The following is a 19,066-nucleotide window of genomic DNA, read 5'->3' on the forward strand; positions in this document are numbered from 1 at the left end:
AGGAAAAGATATAAAAAAAATGTTTTAAATGTCATTTATCTTATATTTACTTCTGTGTGTCTGATTTTTTTTCTTTTTTTTTCTTTTTTTAATCACAGAAAAGTGAAAAATTAAAGAAAAAGCTAAAAAAAAATGTAAAATATAATTTATATTTTTATTTGCTTCTCTCTGTCTTTCTGGCTGCATTTGGGTTCAACTACAAATCAAACCTGACAGATTTATGATTTTATTTCCTAAGTCAGACAGCCTGAATGTTACTGACTGCACCTGAAGAGAAGAAGTTAAAACACAGTAATTAAAAAAAAAAAAAAAAAAAACTAAAATAAAGACTTTGAGTGATTAATTTTCTTCACAGTATCTGTTTCACTGAGTACGTTTAAATTAAATATTTATAATGTTTCTGATTGGTCAGCAATATTTAGTGTATTTATTTTGTTTCTAATGGAAGAATATTAGTGCTGAAAGTGCAGTTTTTGCTGCATTCGCAGACCTGCTCAGTCAGGCCCAATTTGCTGTAGGCTCCCTTAAATTTATAGTATTGTTTTGGAGCTGGGAGGAAAATTAACCACACAGGACTGCAGCTGAATCAGACCTCTGACTGCGAGCCAGAGCAGGTGTATTTCTTAAAATCTGAAAGATTTATTGCTTCCTGGTGAGTCTGAATTACGAGCCGCGTTCAGGCAGAGACAGAGCTGACTTGCATATCCTATTTTTACCGCCTAATGAACAGAATGAGACTGCGAGCTCAGTGTACAGTAGCACAGCAGGGTGTCTCTGCTTGTGGCCCATCTGTTTGTTAGAAGCTTCTTCTCTCTCTTAAAGACTTGGCTGGCAGACAGGACACAACAGATGAGCATATTTGATTTCTCATCTGCCTCCGCTACTTTCCTCTCAGACGGAGCAGCGAATAAAAGTTGCATCGTTGTGGAGAAGAAAAAGATCTTTCTGGATTTAATGGATTAATATTATTACAAGATGTGCAGCCTGGCTCTATGTTGAAGCTGCAGGATGTAACTTTTATAAAAAATATATATTTTTAACATATTTGTTAAAGCTATGTACACTATGAAACAGATTATCTAAAATTTTTTAGCTCCTCTGCCTTATTCTATTGCTATCTACAAACAACCAATAAGAGCGAGGAGGCGGGTCTTAGCGCTGTCAATCATGGCCCTGTTGCTCTCTGCAGTGCTGCAGCTAGCATAGCCTCTCATAAATGCTAATGCGAATTAGCATGACCACCAATTATGGCGGATAAACAGTTTGTCTTGTAACAGTGAGTTGTTTCTCTGCCGTTAGCACATTTAGCATCGTGTTCACGAGGGTAATTGACAGCGCTAAGACCCTCCTCCTGTTTCTGATTGGTTGGTTTTGGTCAGGAGCCGTGCATAGTAGCTCAGGGAGGAAGTGGAAGAGATCGATCTTTTCTCATATTTTTAATAAAAGTTACAAATTGCAGCTTTAATGATGTGAAACTTTTAAAAACTAAATTAAAAGAAATCTGTAATGGGATAATATCTTTGTAAATATTTATATTTTTCATCACTGTGGAATGTAATCTGACCATCAGGTAACATTTTTTGCTCCTAATCTTGAATTAGATATTTTGTGTGCGGACTTACCGACGGCCATCATGTAGTCCCAGCGATCCAGGAGGCACATGCCGAACTGACTCCCGTCGGGCGTGTGGCCCACGTCGATGAGCGCCAACTTCCTGTCTGGGTTCTGACAGACGGCAGACGTCCACGCCACCAGGAACCAGCAGACGATGAGCAGGATGATGGCCAGCAGGCGCAAGACTCGCCAGCTGGTCATGTAGGGGATCCGCTGGGCTGTGCGGGACAAGAAGACCTTCAACACCCTGCGGAGAAAAAGGCCACCTGTGTTAGGACGGATCTGTGGCCTATACAAAACATGTTCACTACATGTTCTATACAAAATCGTTTTTAGATAAGGAGATCTTTGTCTGGCCAGTTCCTTTCATAACGAGCTGTTTTAGGGCCTCTGTCACTTTAAATCCAAATAAGCTGCTGCTGGCCACGACCCCAGGTTGACCTTTACACTCACACCTAAAAATGGCTGCAAACACATGCACAACTGTACGTCTTTGAAAAGCAGAAGTGGAGCCTCCTGCACAACCAACAAGAACATTTTTTACTTTTCAAACTCAAAAACTTCTGAAGTTTTTTTTCTGATTAAAAGATTTCTGAATTTTTTTCTTGCACATTTCTGATGTTTCAAATTTAGAAAATTCAGGTTTTTTTCTCTAGAAAATTCCTGAGAACTTTCAACTTTTAAAACTGAAAAATTAGTTTTTTTTTTAAAACTTCTGAGTTTAATCTCAAAATTTCTGCATGCATTTCTATCAAAATTTCAAACTTTTTTCTTGAAAATTTCTGAGATCAGTTTTTTTAAGCAAATTTTCAACTTTTGAAACATAGAAATTTCCTTGTTTTTTCTTGAAAATGTCAGAGATTAATCACAACATTTCCGATTCTTTTCCAGCAAATCGGATTTTCAAACTCAGAAATTAACTTGTTTTTTCTTGAAAATTTCCAAGATTAATCTAAAAATTTCTTTGCGTCCGGAAAATTTTAAATGGTTCAAACTCAGACTCAGAAATTGTCTTGTTCTTTCCAGAAAACTTCAGAGAATAATCACAAAATTTCTGATTTTTGTCTAGCAAATTTTCTACTTTTCAAACTCAGGAATTATCTTGTTTTTTTCTACAGAATTTCAGAGATTAATCTAAAAATTTCTAGACCTTTTTTATTATGTCTGATAGCCTTAATATGTCATCGTATTATCAATTCGATTTTTTACTTTACATTTTTTCTCCTCATCTTCCCTCTGTGGCCACCATAGCGCCCCCTGGTGGTGTTTTGAACCCACCGGCGTGAGAGACATTAAAACAACCTGCTATTCTTAGGCTCTGCTCTTCAAAGCAACATCGATATAATTTCCACTAATGAGCCCCATCAAAAATTGATCTGTGCTACATTAATGTCCACTTACAGCCGTCTCTTAGCCCCATGTTCTTAATCTCCAGCTCTACTTCTGAAAGATTCATATTTCAAATAAAAAAATAAGCTCCTCCTGCAGCTAATCACTAATATCGCCGCTTGTTGCCAGCAGTCGTTTCTCTTCTTCTTGCTGTCACATTTGTCTCTGTAGTATTTAGAGGTTAGCAAAGGCCACAGCTTCCTTAATTACTTTATCTTGGCAAGGAATGCAAAATAAAGTCCAGTGATGAAGTAGCTGAGGAACACACAACCTCTTGACTCTTTCTTTTAGCGAGAATTAAAATGTGAGATTTTGTGTAATTGCTGTGGATAAAGTCGATGGGAGTGAATAATGGAGAGCACCTGTAGAGTTTCAGAGTGAGGGTCCCGTAGACGGTGGCGAAGCCCAGCAGTCGGACCCAACGCAGCAGGATGCAGCGGAAAACGCTCGGGTGGAAGTAGAGAATCCCGACCTGGAAGCAGACAAAACCAGCCAGGGTTTGAAAGACACGTCGGCGTACTGGGACCACTGTGGATCCCACAAATAATAATAATAAAAAAAAGTTAATTTCTGTTAAAAGAAATCTTACATTTTGAGATTAATCTCAGAAATGTTCTAATTAGGACATTTCTGAGTATGAAAAGTTAAAAATTTGCTAGAAAAACTCAAATTTTGATTTTAATCTCAAATTTTCTACAGAAACACAAGAACATTTCTGACTGTAAAGTCAGAAATTTGCCAGAAAAAAAATATAAATTTGAATTTTTTTTTACAAAAAGCAAAAAAAAAAAAAAAAAAAAAAAAAAAAAAAAACATCCAAGTTTGAAAAGTCTAAATTTTCTACAGAACAAAAACAAACTGAAATTAAACTCAGAAATTTTTAGAAAACAAAACAGAATTGCTCTTAGTTGGAAAAGTTTTTTTTTTTTTTTTAAATCACAGAAATAAATTAGAAAAACAAAACAATAAATATTTGACCAATGGAAATGTTCTGTTTCAAAAGTCTAAAACTTTTGACAAATTTTTTTTCTTCTAGAAAATCTGCGACTTTTAACACTCCGATATTTCCATGTTTTATTCTAGAAAATTTGAGATTTTCTGGTGTAAATTTACTCCTTTGTTTCTGATCCCAGTGGCGTTTTTACGCCGTCGTGGGAAGATAACGGCCTCAGTGGGGAAATTAAATCCAAGTCGGAAGAAGCTGCAGCCTCAGCAAACAGCTCTATAAACACTGAAGTGATTTTATTTAAATGTTTGTCCTGATCTGCGTCTGCAGCAGAGCAGAAGGATTTCATTAACTCTGTTTGCTGGTTCTACGTTCTCCCACGCCGTTTAACGCAGACTGCGTTCATTTTTCACTCTTCTAACCATCAAAGCTAAAGGTATTAGGATGTAAAATGAAGCATCTTTTGTCTCCACAAACAAGGAGGATAAAAGTTTAATCATAGAGTTGAAGAACCTCCTGAGATTTCTCACATAAACCAGCAGATGGGATCAGTTCATGCTTCAGCTGACATGTGATGCTGCTGCTTTTATCTCAAGAAGAAGAGCTACGATTATTGAAACCTCTGGTGATAATACGATATACATTAATATAACACGCTAATACGATATACAGCCTCCGTTAATACGACAGCATTGTATAAAATTTCACTAGGCTGGAGCTTTCAAAGAGACGCAAACTGAAATCGTCAAAGTGAAACCATCCACAAGCCACGAGAATGTGAATTTTAAAAAATGCAAATGTAATTTTACTTTTTTTTAAGTTATTGGATTGCTCTCAACAATGAATATGAAAATTTTAGTGAAAAGTAGTGTAAAGTTTTGGCAAGAGGGATTTGTTCGACATTATCAGAACATTCGCTCCATTTTCACTACAAATGTGCAGAAAACGTGTCAATATTCTGCTAATGTTGAAAAACACAATTTCTCAACTGTGGTGTTTCCATTGGATAAGAAATGACATAAGACATGTGAAATTCAAAAGGCAGGAAGTGGACTACAGAGCAGAGCATCCTGGGTAAATGCAACCAAAACAAACGTGCTAGCTTAGCGCTTTTGGCAGAAGTGGGTCGTAGTTTTCACCAAAGACAAAACAGAAAACCCGAGACCACTAAAATCTGGCGCTGCTCCATTTTTATTTATGTTTTGTGAACAAAGAAGTGTCTTCTTCAGAGGTTTTCATGTTGTTTCCTTCTGTAGTTCTTGGTGCAGCGCCACCACAGGCGAGGAGGGGAACAACAGGTTTTTCCAATGGTTTCGTTTGTGAAACCAAACCGCAGCAGCTGAAAATGTAACAAACGTTGCAACTTTGGTTCAAAATCAAACCAAATCTACTGAGCAGACAAAGTTTTTCTCACATTCATGATTTAAAGTGACAATGGATGGATCGTAGTGCAACCAGAATGGCTGCTGCTGCCGCTTTTTCTATAATCAGAGCTACTCGAAGTCGTTTTGCAGCGTGATCTGAAGGATAAGTTCATAAACTGCATGAGTCAGTTAAAACGTGCGCTGACATTTCAGAGCCGTTCTTGGCGTTCTTCATCACAGAAAGCTTTTCCGCCGAGACCTAGAGGAGGACATCAACCCATGTTTTCCACACACTGAAAAGTGGCCGATCCACTGCTGCCAACTGAAAAAAACTAAAAGGAAAAAATAAACCCTGATGGCCTTCCAGCGACATGAAAAGAGCCAACACAAAAAAAGAAAGAAAGAAGAGACAGAAACAAACATCTGAGGCGACATAATTATCTGTCCGCTGCAGATGTGCAGTGATTTCCCCTGTGGGATTGTTAATGGTAATCGGATTAGCTGAGGCATTAATACGTTCCCTCAGGCAGCAGAAAAGACGCAGCCATGCTGGCGCTCACCGGGTTTGAGTCAGTTAAGGGACACGGAGGAGCCGAGAGCGGAGCGGCGGCCCGGATCCTCGGCCTGCAGCCGACCGAACCGAAACCTCTGACTCAATGGAAGAGGTTGACTCAGCTTCTCCAGGGAGCAGAAAGTGAATGCTGAGGTTTTCATTTTACCTGCAGACCAGGTGTTTCACTTCATGTTGGAACGTCTCTTTGAAACGGAGATCAAGAGATGATGAAAAGGAAGCAACCCGGGCAGGTTCTGAGCAACACGCTGACGCACATTTGGGTCCGCAGGGAACCAAGAGGCTGCAGGAAAACCACCCGGGACCAGAAAAGATGGCCACTTTTAACTGGGATCTGAATCTAGTGCTGGTTTTGTTTGTGGTGGGAAAAAAAAGAGACATCAGATGATTTAAATAAACAAAAACTAGTTTCTAAATATCTATAAAACACAGACGCGCCAATTTTCCCATGTTGTAAGTGAAAATAATCTTCCAGTGGAATTAGTACTTTTTCATCAATATTAGGGAATAACTGACTTAAAACAAGCTCTTACATCTTACTGAAAAGTTACTTGTAAGTTAGTTTTATCTTATTTCAAGTCAGATATTTGCACTGGAATCTAGATGAAAAATACCTGGTAAGATTTTGTGTTTTTGCAGTTTAATCACAGTTAATTCCCCGTTTCCTCATTATATGACTCAGGTGTGTTGAAACAGAGACGTCTAAAAGCTGAAGTCTGGAGTTATAGACCCTGTTTGGCGTTTCAGCTCCTTGTAAAACAGTTAAAATTTAAATTTCTGGTCTGGATTTTGTCAATAATAGCAATGTGTGGCATGCACTACTCCACTTGATAATGCCATAAACCAACCACACAAAAGATGCGACAAAAGTCGATAAGCAACAAAACTCAAAATATAAAACGGACAAACTGAGCCGTCGTGAGAACCAAAAGAGGCCCACAAGTCAAAATAAGACGAGTATTTCTGATAAACTGAGGACAGTGTTTGTCCTCAAACGTCTCCTCCTGGCGCTCAGAAACCTCGGCTGCTCTGGTGATGCATTTTGCATCAGGAGCTTTCTGGGAAGCGTCTGGCCCCCGATCTTTAGGCCGGCTTCTCTTAACGCCAGCGCGCATAAAGAGGAAGATCAGTTTCTGCCCTCCTTCACTTTTCAAACCTCCCATTAATAATCGATGCTAAGTGCTGTGCATTAAGGGTTCAGTAGCATCTGTAAGCAAAGGGATTCAGGACTGTGTGAACGTACAGCGTTTGACCTACAGATATGGAGACAATTCTCTCTAAAACTTTGACTACAACTTCTTTATTTATCGCTTAACTTTGTTTTACATTTTCAGGTGTGAATGAGATAGGTTTAGTTTCTTCACTCAGCCTCTTCAGGATACCTGAACTGAAGCGCAACGTTTTTCTTAATGTTGCAGAATACAAACACTTTTTACCTGCAGGGTGTAACTTCTACTAAAAAATGATTTTTACATATTTGTTAAAACTGTCGCCATGTTGTGACGGTTTGTTAGACAATCTGTGAAAAGATCGATCTCCTCCACCGCTCCTGGACAAAAACAACCAGGCAGAGCCAGGAGGAGGGTCTTAGCGCTGTCAATCATCCTCACGTACACGCTGTTAAATTTGTTAATGATGGGGAAACTCACTGTTACAGGAAAACCATCTATCCGCCGTCATTGGTGGCTCAGCTAACTGGTGCTACGCTAGCTGCAGCGTAGCAGAGAGCAGATTGGGAGGAAAAGGGAGGACGAGCAGCGCCACATCAGACTGTAATTGACAACACTAAGACCGGGAGAAGGCAGAGGAGCTAGACTTTTTTCACAGGTGATCTGTCTCACCATCCTGTCATTACGTGGTGACAGTTTCAACAAATATGTTACAAAAGTTTTTTATAACAGTTGTATGCTGCAGTTTTAACGTGTTCAAATTCACGAAAAAGCAAAGTAAAGTTTGGAGAAACTCCTGCAGAAGACTAAACTTTCTCAACCACCTGTAGAGGTGAATTATTTGGTCAGAAATCGGATGATTGAAGCTTGGGAAATTACTTTTACTTTTATTAAAGGGAGAGTACTATGATTTTATAGCACAATCAAGTAACTATCAGTTGTTATTAAAATGCTGTATGCATCAAATATGACTTTAAAGAAATTTAACATTACGATTTGAAATTGGGTCTGTCTCTTTAAGAAGCTCCTGCTCTTTTTGAAACTCCGCCTTCAGGATGGCTCCTCTATTAACCTTTAACAACTATTTAGGGGTTAATATTGGAGCCATGTTGAGAGAAGTATGGGAGATACAGTAGACGCACATTTCCACCAGGTGTTTGCTAACTGCTGCTGGCTAGTCTGAAGGCGCTGAATAGGGGGAGGAGCTGCGCCTCAAAGGCGGAGCTAGGTCCGCCCAGGCGTTTTCCACAGCTGAATGGTTGCCATGGAGATTAAAGGATTTCTTAAACATGCATGGAAGAATCAAAGTAACACTCCAAGTTTGTTTTTAATAAAGTAATAACATTATAAAATTATGTAAAGCTAAAAAAAAAGTCGCTGGCCCTTTAAGGAAGATGGAATCCAGACTTTAGATCTAAGAAGCAAAACAGTTACTGACTTTATCACATAGAATCCAAATAAAATGAATGGAGGTTTGTGGCACAAAATCTACAAATGTTGTTTGAATGCTCTTTGTACGTTTCTGTAAGAAAAGGGAAAATGATTTAACAAACATCCACAGCATAAAAAAAAGTGTATTCAGACAGAAGTGATTAAAATGGAAAACACTGAAAGGCTGAGAATAACAACAGGTAGTGTGCTAAATTTCACAGGATTTAAATTATCATGCACAGATATATCTGCAACTGTTAATAAGGTGTTGATAAATCAGCGAGGCCTGATGGAACAAGAGAAGGAGTCACTCATCTGCTCGCTTAATCAACACTTTATTTCTGATTATCTTTTCTTCCGAACCGTTCCTCGTTTCAGCGCCGACCAGCTGGCAGCCAGGCAGTTTCAGGGCCTGGAAAGCGTCCCATGATGTAAACCACCCAGCTGTGGTGCAACAAGCAGCTCCCAGATTTGTTATTCACTGCTAATAACTTTACCACAAGATTTGCTGTCTTCATTTAATTCCTAAAGATCACTTCTGAGTTAGTAAAACTGATCTTGCTTTGGCATAGAGACACCGACTTTCCCCATGAATTAAAATTTTTTTTTTACTTTTTAGACTTCAATTACAAATTAGCACAAATTATTTTCAGAACTCCTTATTGCGGATCCTTAAAAAGTCTTTAAATTCACATATCTGAAAGCAAGGCCTTAAAATGCCTTAAATTATTGTTTTTTTAAAGCAAGTTGGCCTTAAATACGTTAATCACACGTCTTAAATTTTGTCATGACAGGACTATTATTTAGTCGTATATTCTACGTATTTCTTTATTCCTGTGGCACTTTTCTGTCAGGCTAAAGGTTGGGTCACAACATTGCTAACGTACCCTTGCTAGCTAGTGCGCTAGTTTTTCTTTGCACCTATAATGGGTGAGTGCAAATTTATTACCAGTTGTCTGGAAGAAGTTTGTATATTTCTTTAGAAACATAGGTCTTGAATTCTATTTATAATGGTCTTAAAAAGTCTTAAATTTGAGTTAGTGAAACTTGCAGAAACCCTAATTAGCAAAATAAAAGCTAAAAAACAACAGAACACACAAGCATCCGAGTTACAATATTGTATAAATAAAATGAACAAATGCACCATAAAAAAATCCATGAGTTTTAATGCAAAAAGTAAACTCTCTTATACCTTCCTGTTGCAGCTAGCTGTGCTACAAAGATAAAGCTAACATTTATGAAAAAAAAACAACTAACCACTTGAGAACAAAAATGGTTGTAGCTAAAAAAAAATGTGACTAAAAGTAACTGTATGGCTTTTACATCAATTGCTCATGGGAGTTATAAACGCTTCCCTTCATTCCTGCTGAATCTAGCTGTACTACAGTGCTAAAGCTAACTTATATATATATAAATATATAAAAACAACAACAACTAGTTGTGGCCAAAAATGGTTGTGGCTAAAAAAATCTGACCATAAAGAACTATGACTTTTACAGCAATTGCTCATGGGAGTTTTAAACTCTTCCCTACATTCCTATTGGAGGTAGCTGTACTACAGTGCTAAAGCTAGCTTTTATATAAAAACAACTAGTTGAGGCCAAAAATGGTTGTGGCAAAACATTTTTGATCATAAACAACCCTGATTTTTACAGCAATTGCTCATTGAAATTATAAAGTCTTTCCTACATTCCTGTTGCAGCTAGCTGTACTACAATGCTAAAGCTGGACACTGAAAGCTTTGCATCCCAGAATAATGAGAGCATGATAAAATAACATCCTTTGGGCCTATTTTTACATACGAGAACCAGTTTTTCTTATTATCATATGAAATTTAATGTGGTATACAATAACAGTGTGGAAATTTTCATTTTTCAGTCTTCAGAAACGGATAATCTGTTTCCAAGTTTAGACGTTCTCAGAAACACCAAGATTCTGTCAGACTCCTTCAGGCTCCGACTTCTCAGTCTTGTCAGTTTTCACAAATACTGACAAGACTGCCACTTGCACGATTTGTTGTACTATACTAACTCTCTGGGTTAGAGATTTGGCAGCTCTCTAGATCTGAAGCAGACAGTGACCTTACTGTAACGGCGACCCTGAGCCATAATTACGACATTAACATAAACAGAACTTGGTTTGCTCCAAACACAAACAAAGCCCAAAAGGTTTCATGTGAGAATGGGAAAAACCCCAAACACGACTGGAAGCGCCACAGAGAATATCACCAAGTGTTTCGCGCCGGGACGCTTTAGATAATTAGCTCTCGCTGCAGGGCAGGAAAAAAACATTTTAAAAAATAACATCAGGAAGGAAGGAAGTGGATTATTTTAGCTGTTAGGAGAAGCAGCTTCTAATGAAGTTTTAACAGGAATTCAATAAAAATGTAAATGTTCAGAGATTGATCCAGCTTCCTGTGTAGGTCATGACCCCACAGGATATTGATTACAAAGACATCAATATCTTCATGTATCAGGTTATGGAGTAATATTGAAATAAAACAATCTAAATCTCTTTCTGTATTTAAAAGAAATTGTCATCTTTGTCTATTTTTAATGTATTTGAAATATATCTAGTAGTATTCTGAGTTGAATATGAGGCAGATATAAGTTTTTGCGTCTTTCTGTCCCTTAATTCTAACTTTGTTAGTTGTTACATGGACTTTACATTTTTTGTTATTGAGTGAATGAAATTAAAAAAGGAAAATGAAAAGTAAAAATACTTTTCTCTGCACTCTCATTTTTATATCTTCTCCACAAACTGATACGGTAAAGCAGGGGTGTCCAAAGTGTGGTTCAGGGGCCATTTGTGGTCGTTCGGGTGATTTTTTTCTGACCCCCAATTTACAGTTCAAGAAAGATTCAAATTAGTTTAGTAAACTTTTACTTTTACTCTGGATAATAGTATCACCAGCACAGTGGAAGATATTTTATTTTTTAATCAGAATTTTGACTTTTTGATTTTTTTCCTGAGTTTTGACTTTAATCTCAGAGTCTACTGTTTTTCTCAAAATTTTGATTTTTTTTAATAATTGACTTTTTTCTCAGAATTTTGACTTTCATTTCAAAATTTACTGTTTTTCTCAGAATTTTGACTTATTTTAAGAATTTACTTTTTTCAGAATTTCTACAAGTCAAAATTCAAAAAAATATTTTCCAGAATTTTGACTTTAAACTCAGAACTCTATGTGTCAGTTTGTCAAAAATCCTAAAAAATAACCAAACATTCTTAGTTATATGTCAGTTATGTTGTTAGCATATAAAATTTAACAGTTTCTTCCTTGTTACAGGATTTGTAAACCTTAACTTAATCTGAAACTGAAATTAAAGTCTGAATTTTTTATTTAGTGGCCTTAATTGTCTTCCGTACTCATTTATGGTCATTTATCAGTCAGATTCAGCCAGACTCAACTGGCAAAGGTTTTCATCACATTTAGCTCCAAAATGAGGCTCCACTGTCCTGAAATTTATCCTCTAAATTTTATCCATCAATCAAAAGCAGTTTGTGATGGGAAACGGGTCTAAACGGCATACAGCTCCTGCAGTTGTCCAGACACTCAAACCTCTTCACCGTGATGAAGCGGCTCTGATGTGTTGGCGGTTTAAGTGTCTTGAAGGGAGGGAGATCAATAGATCAATAGGTGGATTGATTGGGTCAGTGATGCTTTTGATTTGGCAGCTAATCTATGTTAGCCTGTGGTCAACAGGGCTGAAACGATTAATCAGATTAATTGTGATTAATTGATTATCAAATTCAAAGTCCAAGCTGTAAAACATGCATATGGCAACTCAAAGAGTGTAAAAACATCCAGATTTCCCAAAAATTAATCTTCACAAACCAAATTTATTTACATGTATCACCCAGTCCTACTGTCTAAAAGCATTTTTGAATAAGCGTTGGACTGATGGATGGATTTATTGTCTTTGGTTTGGATTTCTAGAGTAATAGTTTCCAACCACATTTAGTCATTCAATCAGCGTGGAAATTGAAAATTACGGCCTGAATGGAGTTATTGTCTCTACTGGCAGCTGAGCATGATGAGGAGAAGAGCAACTTCACAACGAAGCACTTATTGAAATGAAAATGCCAAAATAAAAACATCATCCGTGAGTCATCTGTCCGTGACGCAGAGTAAACTCGCTGCTTTTGGTTTGCAGTAGCAGCTGAACATCAGACGGTGCTGAATTTCAGCCTTTTGTCATCAAAACTACAACCAGCTAAAAAAAAGAGGAGGAATTTCTCTCCATCTGAGAAACGCAGCAGCTCTGGGAATCATTTTGTCAGAACAGAAGATCTGATGATAGTTTTAACGTTTTGACATGAAGAGCCGGTTTATGTGGTCATCATTTCCCACTCATTGCTTTTTGCTTCTTCCCTGAGCTCCTCCAGAGCGACTGAGAGGGAGGGGATGCCGCTAAGGATAGGTGGGATCTTGTAATAGCAACGGATCCATTTTTATATGAAAGCTGACACTCCCTGCCACATGGGACGGCCGGCTTTCTGGAGGGAGGTAATGGTTTCTCCTCCTGCTGCTCCCTGAGGTGGGCTGAGTGTAAATTACATCCAGCTTGGCCTCTGCTCAAGGCAAGACTGGAGTCGAGTCGCAATTCCCTCCCCTCCTCATCGCCGCTCAGATCCGGAGAGATGTTTCAGAGAGACGCGTCAGGAAACGCGGCTCTTTACTTTTTATTCTGAAGTTGAAATAACCCAGAAATGCACCTTCCAGGTAGTTTCTGTTTTTCATCTCTCTAGGGAAAAAATGTCAAACTCCTTTTTATTTTGGGCTGTGAATGTTCTTAAAGGGCCGGTGACGCCAGGATGTACTGATAAAACCAATACACAGACTGGTAAAATGAATCCTTCTTAAAATTAAACTTTTCATTTTAATCATTTATTCGCTCCTTTATTTATAAAGAAATTTAAAAACCAAAGACACGAGGCAATAAGAAAACACAAAATTGGCCAAATAAATAATAAAATATAAAAGCAACAGTGACTGGCCTAATCTCTCTGGAATTACAGGCTAAGTTAAAAAGCTGAAATGATATCTGAGATTTGAATTCAGCAACAGAAAGATCAGGTTTTTGAGATTTTTTGCAAAAAAAAAAAAAAAAAATCAAAGATTTTTTGTGCTAATTTAGAAATAAGACATTTTTAACTTGGCAGCTAAGCTAAGCTCTTAGTATACCTGTAATACTCATCAGCAAGACATTGGAGTTTGTTTTGAGACCATAATTCCCTAATATTGATGAAAAAGTACCAGTTTTATTGGCAGATTATTTCATGTATAACATGGGAAAAATAATCTGTCAATGCAACAAGTATTTCTTTCCCAGATTTAAAACAATCTCATATTGACCCGTTGTACGTGGCGTCACTCTCTTCAAAACTCGGCCCGCTCCGCCATGACGGGCGTCAAAACAACCTATGAGCTCCTCCTCACCTGATGGCCTAAAGTCACTTTTATTTGGCTGATTTCACAGTAAAAATGGTCACAGTACGCGGCGGTCGGCTGAACAAACAGACAAGGATAGAAACCAAAGTGTCATTTTATTTTATAACTTTTAATGAGGAAAGATACGGCGGTGTTTGCATGAATGTTAGCGCTTGGTGTAACCGCAGATTAGCAGCAAACACTTTATAGAAGGCAAGAAGATTAATGTTCATTTACTTTATAAGAAAGTATCATTAGAAAGATGTTAAATATCGCATTGTGGAGAAGGTACGCATCTAACCGTAGCCATGGAGACAGTGCCGCACTGTCTTGTAGCCTAGCATGTATGGAAAAAACTGGTTAGCGTCTCGTCTTCCGTACGTTTTTAATGCCGCTCCAGTTTAAGGGGAAACGCTGTTTATGACATATTAAAATAAATCATGTGGTGTGAATTCAGGCAGTCTGTAATTTAATCAACACATCAAGAGGGGGGAAGTACGGGTCGGTTTCTAAGCTAGCCGTTTCCAACTTTTGTAAACACTGAGTCTGTGAGCCCCAACCAGGTGTGTTACATTCACAGACAAATTAGCTCGACTCGAACAAGTAGAAGCCATGAATAAACTGGAAAAACCAAATTTGGAAAACAATTTCAGTCGCTCTGTTCCCTCACTTCCGACTTGGAATGACTGAATTACATAATTACAAACGAACGACTTGCTGAAAGGTTACTTGTGAGTTAGTTATGCCTTATTTTAAGTGTACTAAGATATTTGCACTAGAAACTACACCAAAAAAACTTGGTAAGACTTTTGCAGTGTGCTGGGGTAGGAAAAGCATTTCTCCTCCATGAAAGAAGCGGTGGGAGCAGCGTGCGTGTCCAGCTGCTTAATAACAGTAGAATTATTTAAAATGGAAGCAGCAGCAGCAGGGTTGGAGGAATATTTCAGGATCTATATTTAGAGTAAAGCTTCTCGCCCTTGCAGCTCTGGATTGTGTGCGATGCACAGGAGTCGCATGCAGATGCATCAGGGTGGAGATCGGTCCGGTGTCGAGCAAAGACATTAAACCATGGAAACGAGATCAGCGACGGCGGCCACTTCTGCAGAACAGATCAAACCGAATCCAGACGCCTTCACTCCGCAGATCTGAGTTAATCTACAAAGTGAAGCTCAACCCTTTACAAGCCCTCTATTTTTAGCAGCCGCTCCCATCACTACGCCAGCTGGAAACAGAAATATCTGCCTTTCATTCATTCGCTGAGCAATAACCTGGCTCCCAGGCTCACTTTCATTCTGCACATTTTAAACATTACCACTTTCCAGGACCTTGTCGCAGCAAATTGCATTGATTAGCCAGCTCTAAATCAGCTGGCTTTAATTACGTTTACTTTGTATCGCTTCACAAGGCGTGCAGCTCTGCATGATTGCAACTAAATTGCAATTATCCATTTCCCTGAGCACCAAAGAGGAAGATATAATGGTGGCTCAAGGTAAATCAATGGGTTCGTGGGTGTTAGGGGGGAGCCTAATCATCTGAAGAAATGATGAGGTTCGACTTGAAATAGAACTGATCGACACAAATTGATTTGTTTTTAAAGTAATTATACTCTCTCGCACTTTATATTAATTCAGTTTGTGGCTAATAAACCCCCAGTTTGTCATAAGCATCATTATATCCTTTAAATAGGACAAACTGAGACAAAAGGAAGCTGATCTAAAAGCTTCATATGAAAGCTTAACATATGTTTTAAATCCTTTACCCACTTTATTACAGAATCAGTTGCTTAATTTTGATCCCAAAGCCAGAAACAAGTGAAGTCAAGTTTACATACGGTGGACCCACAGTGAAACTAGAAAACAATACCACTAAAATTATTACAACTGTCTATTTTAATAGTTCAAACACCAAATGTGCTTTAAAGGTGACCTATTATGCTTAACATAGATCTATGTGCAAAACACAACATGTTCATTATATTTTCTTCTTAGATAATGATCGGTACGAGATGTTTTAGGGCATCTTGTCACTTCAAATCCAAATAAGCTCAGCATTTACACTCGCATGTCAAAATGGCTGCAAACAGATGCTCAGTTAGACAACCATACATCTTTGAAAAGCAGAAGTAGAGCCTCCTGCACAACCAACAGGAATGCAGAAAGTGGTTTCTGGATGACAAGACAACAAACAAAACACTCATCTTTTCCATGTACAGCAGATACAAACATGCTGGAATTCCATTTGGGTTGCTAGGTAACGGGGCCGGGCGTTGCTGCGGTTGCTAGGTAACGGGGCAATGCCCTCAAATGTGGTTCAACAATAGGGACGTCTTTGAAACGTCTCACTTTCCATAAACCAAAAATATCAAACAAACATGCCTCCTGTCATGTCGTCCAAATATTTCTCAATGCAAAACAAAATCTGAAAATTACAGATTTCAATGTTTCTTCTTAGATTTTAAGAATCTAAGAAGATTCTTCTTAGATCTTAAGATCTAAGAAGATCTTAAGATCTAAGATCTTTGAAAAGCAGAAGTAGAGCCTCCTGCACAACCAACAGGAATGCAGAAAGTGGTTTCTGGATGACAAGACAACAAACAAAACACTCATCTTTTCCATGTACAGCAGATACAAACATGCTGGAATTCCATTTGGGTTGCTAGGTAACGGGGCCGGGCGTTGCTGCGGTTGCTAGGTAACGGGGCAATGCCCTCAAATGTGGTTCAACAATAGGGACGTCTTTGAAACGTCTCACTTTCCATAAACCAAAAATATCAAACAAACATGCCTCCTGTCATGTCGTCCAAATATTTCTCAATGCAAAACAAAATCTGAAAATTACAGATTTCAATGTTTCTTCTTAGATTTTACCCACTGCTGACTTTCAAAGAGGGAGAAAATGCCTGGGTGTGGTTGGCATAATGCGTCTGTATTTAATTAATTAAAACACCTCCTAAATTAAAGAAAACACACTGAAAGGAAGAAACTGTGTGATTAACTGAGAGGCAGCATGTGAGGCTCTTCAACAGATGGCGACTTGATGGTGTATGTTAGGCAGGGGGTCACCAACAAGCCGCAGGATGTTTGCTTCTGCCTCTTCTGCTCTCTCACACTCACTCTCTGCTCATCAACAGAACCAGACGTACAGGAATACAGAAGCTGAATTATGTGTTTTCTCTTTAGAGAAAGACAAAGTTTGAAAGTATTTCTGGTTGCAGAAAACGCGCACAGTCATTGTGGAAAAACTGCCATAACATCAGCCTTCAAACTCATTTTCATTTGGGCCAAATCAAAAATCTGAATGCTCTTCTGTGCCAGAACGTCTTGATAAAACCAATTAAACGGTTAAGATATCAATAAACAGCTGTTTGTTTCAGCATTCAGTAAGTGTTACTTAAGATTAAATAACATCGATCATCTTCTCACACTGGTCAGTCCATCCAGGATTTCATGATTGTTTTGAACTTGTGGTGCTAATTTGTAAATATTTCTAAGGAATTTTTGCGCTAATGTATGATGCTAAATGTGACTTTGTATTAGTCAGCGTATCGATCACTTGACGTCAAGTCAGGCTTAGGCAGCAGTTACTTTAACTTAAATTTGCAGTAAATCAGAAAAAAAATGTGGGGATTTGTTCATTTTACCTGAATTTTGTGGATTTGTGAAAAACTGCAGGTTTATTGATGTAATTTGGAGTCTAGAGGGCCACATAAAAAGCTACGATGGGCCAGATTTTGCCCCTGGACCTCGAGTTTGACATGTGTGCTGTAGAGTAAACGACTAACTCCAGGTTGTCTTGATTCAAAATGAATGAAAGTAGATGTTTGCGCAGAGCGTCTTACCGGAAAGTAGAGGAGGAGTGCGCCGCAGAGAATGGCCTCCAGCAGGACAAGGCCTGACGCCCTGATGCTCTGCCAAAGCAAAAAGACGTTACAGGTTTTTAATTTCTTTCTTTCAGGATGAGTCAAAACAAAATGAAAATAAAAGTGAAACAGTTCTTATTTGACTTTACATGTTAAAACAAAACATTTCCAGTAAAATCTTATGTTACCTTTCCAAATTCATAATTTAAAAAACATGTTGCACAAAGTTATCTTTAATAAACAGCTGTCCAGTTATTTTAAGCATTTTTATTATTTTTCGGATTGTTTTTCATTGCCCATATGGTTGAACTCATGATCTCTGTGTTAAAATTTTCTTTGGTGACTCTATAAACGTGACATAAATCTTTAATATTCAAATTGTCAATTTAATAAAAACATTTTTTCTTGCATATAAACTCTAATAAGTTATGATGTGATGTCAAATCAAAGTGGTTACCAAATGCCTACAGAGTTTAGCTAAAAGATATGAAAGAAAGATTTTCTGCCTCTTTATTATTGGGCATGAAAAAGAATAAAGTAAAAGCTCTTCCTTTAAAGCTTTTTTTATTATTATTTTGATGGAGTCACCATTTCAAGCACGTCCTGTTCTTCCTTTATGTAATATATTTTTGTAACATTGTGTCCTCTAATTGACAAGATGCTTGAGGGGCTCTCAGAAAGAGGAATACAGCTGTGCCACCAAATTAAAAATACATACAAAAGAAAAGTGAAGCCTGACTTCTCTTCACCACATGAGGGATGTTTATTTTATTTTGAATCAAAATAAAACATACAAAGAGGTTTTAATGTTTTATCAAAATTCTATAAATAGATTCAACAGTAAATAATAATGTGGATATGGAAGCAGATTTTAATAATAAAGTTTTGCTGCACTCGCGTTATCATTTTATTTAAATTTAAAGACGATTCCTGTAAAGATAAACAAGATATTCTGACCAGTATTAACTGATTTTGATTATCCAATTAGTGTTCGACTGGCTGGTTTGAAAGGCCAAAGTGTAAGCACCAAACCAAATACTAATACAACACTCTTCAGTGTGGAAGTCGTCATGATGGAAAGAAAACTCAAAGTCAGTTATTTTCAGTTACACAGATTAAGCTTTTGTTTGTTTGGGTCATTTTGCATCTTTGTCATTTTGCACTTTTCCAGTTTTGGCCTTTTTGTACTGAACTTTATGAGAAGGATCTTAACTGATGCCAACTTTGAGGATGAAATTTGATAACAGATATCAAATAAGCTGAATGCATTTCAGCAAAGCTGCTTTGTC

At 37.8% G+C, this 19,066-nt stretch overlaps 1 protein-coding gene across 1 annotated transcript in view; it reads right to left on the bottom strand.

Annotated features, from left to right (window-relative positions):
• gpr158a (G protein-coupled receptor 158a) overlaps positions 1-19,066 on the bottom strand; it is a 70,892-nt gene that overhangs the window by 11,114 nt on the left and 40,712 nt on the right. The window contains exons 5-7 of the mRNA XM_014992010.2: positions 17,757-17,825; positions 3,366-3,475; positions 1,623-1,861 (exon numbers count right to left, since the gene is read on the bottom strand). Of these exons, the coding sequence (XP_014847496.2) occupies positions 1,623-1,861; positions 3,366-3,475; positions 17,757-17,825 (418 nt within the window). The remainder of the gene's footprint in view (positions 1-1,622; positions 1,862-3,365; positions 3,476-17,756; positions 17,826-19,066) is intronic.

Source organism: Poecilia mexicana, unplaced genomic scaffold (genome assembly GCF_051168715.1).
Source record: "Poecilia mexicana isolate PSO_F unplaced genomic scaffold, ASM5116871v1 scaffold_20, whole genome shotgun sequence".
Classification (NCBI taxonomy): domain Eukaryota; kingdom Metazoa; phylum Chordata; class Actinopteri; order Cyprinodontiformes; family Poeciliidae; genus Poecilia; species Poecilia mexicana.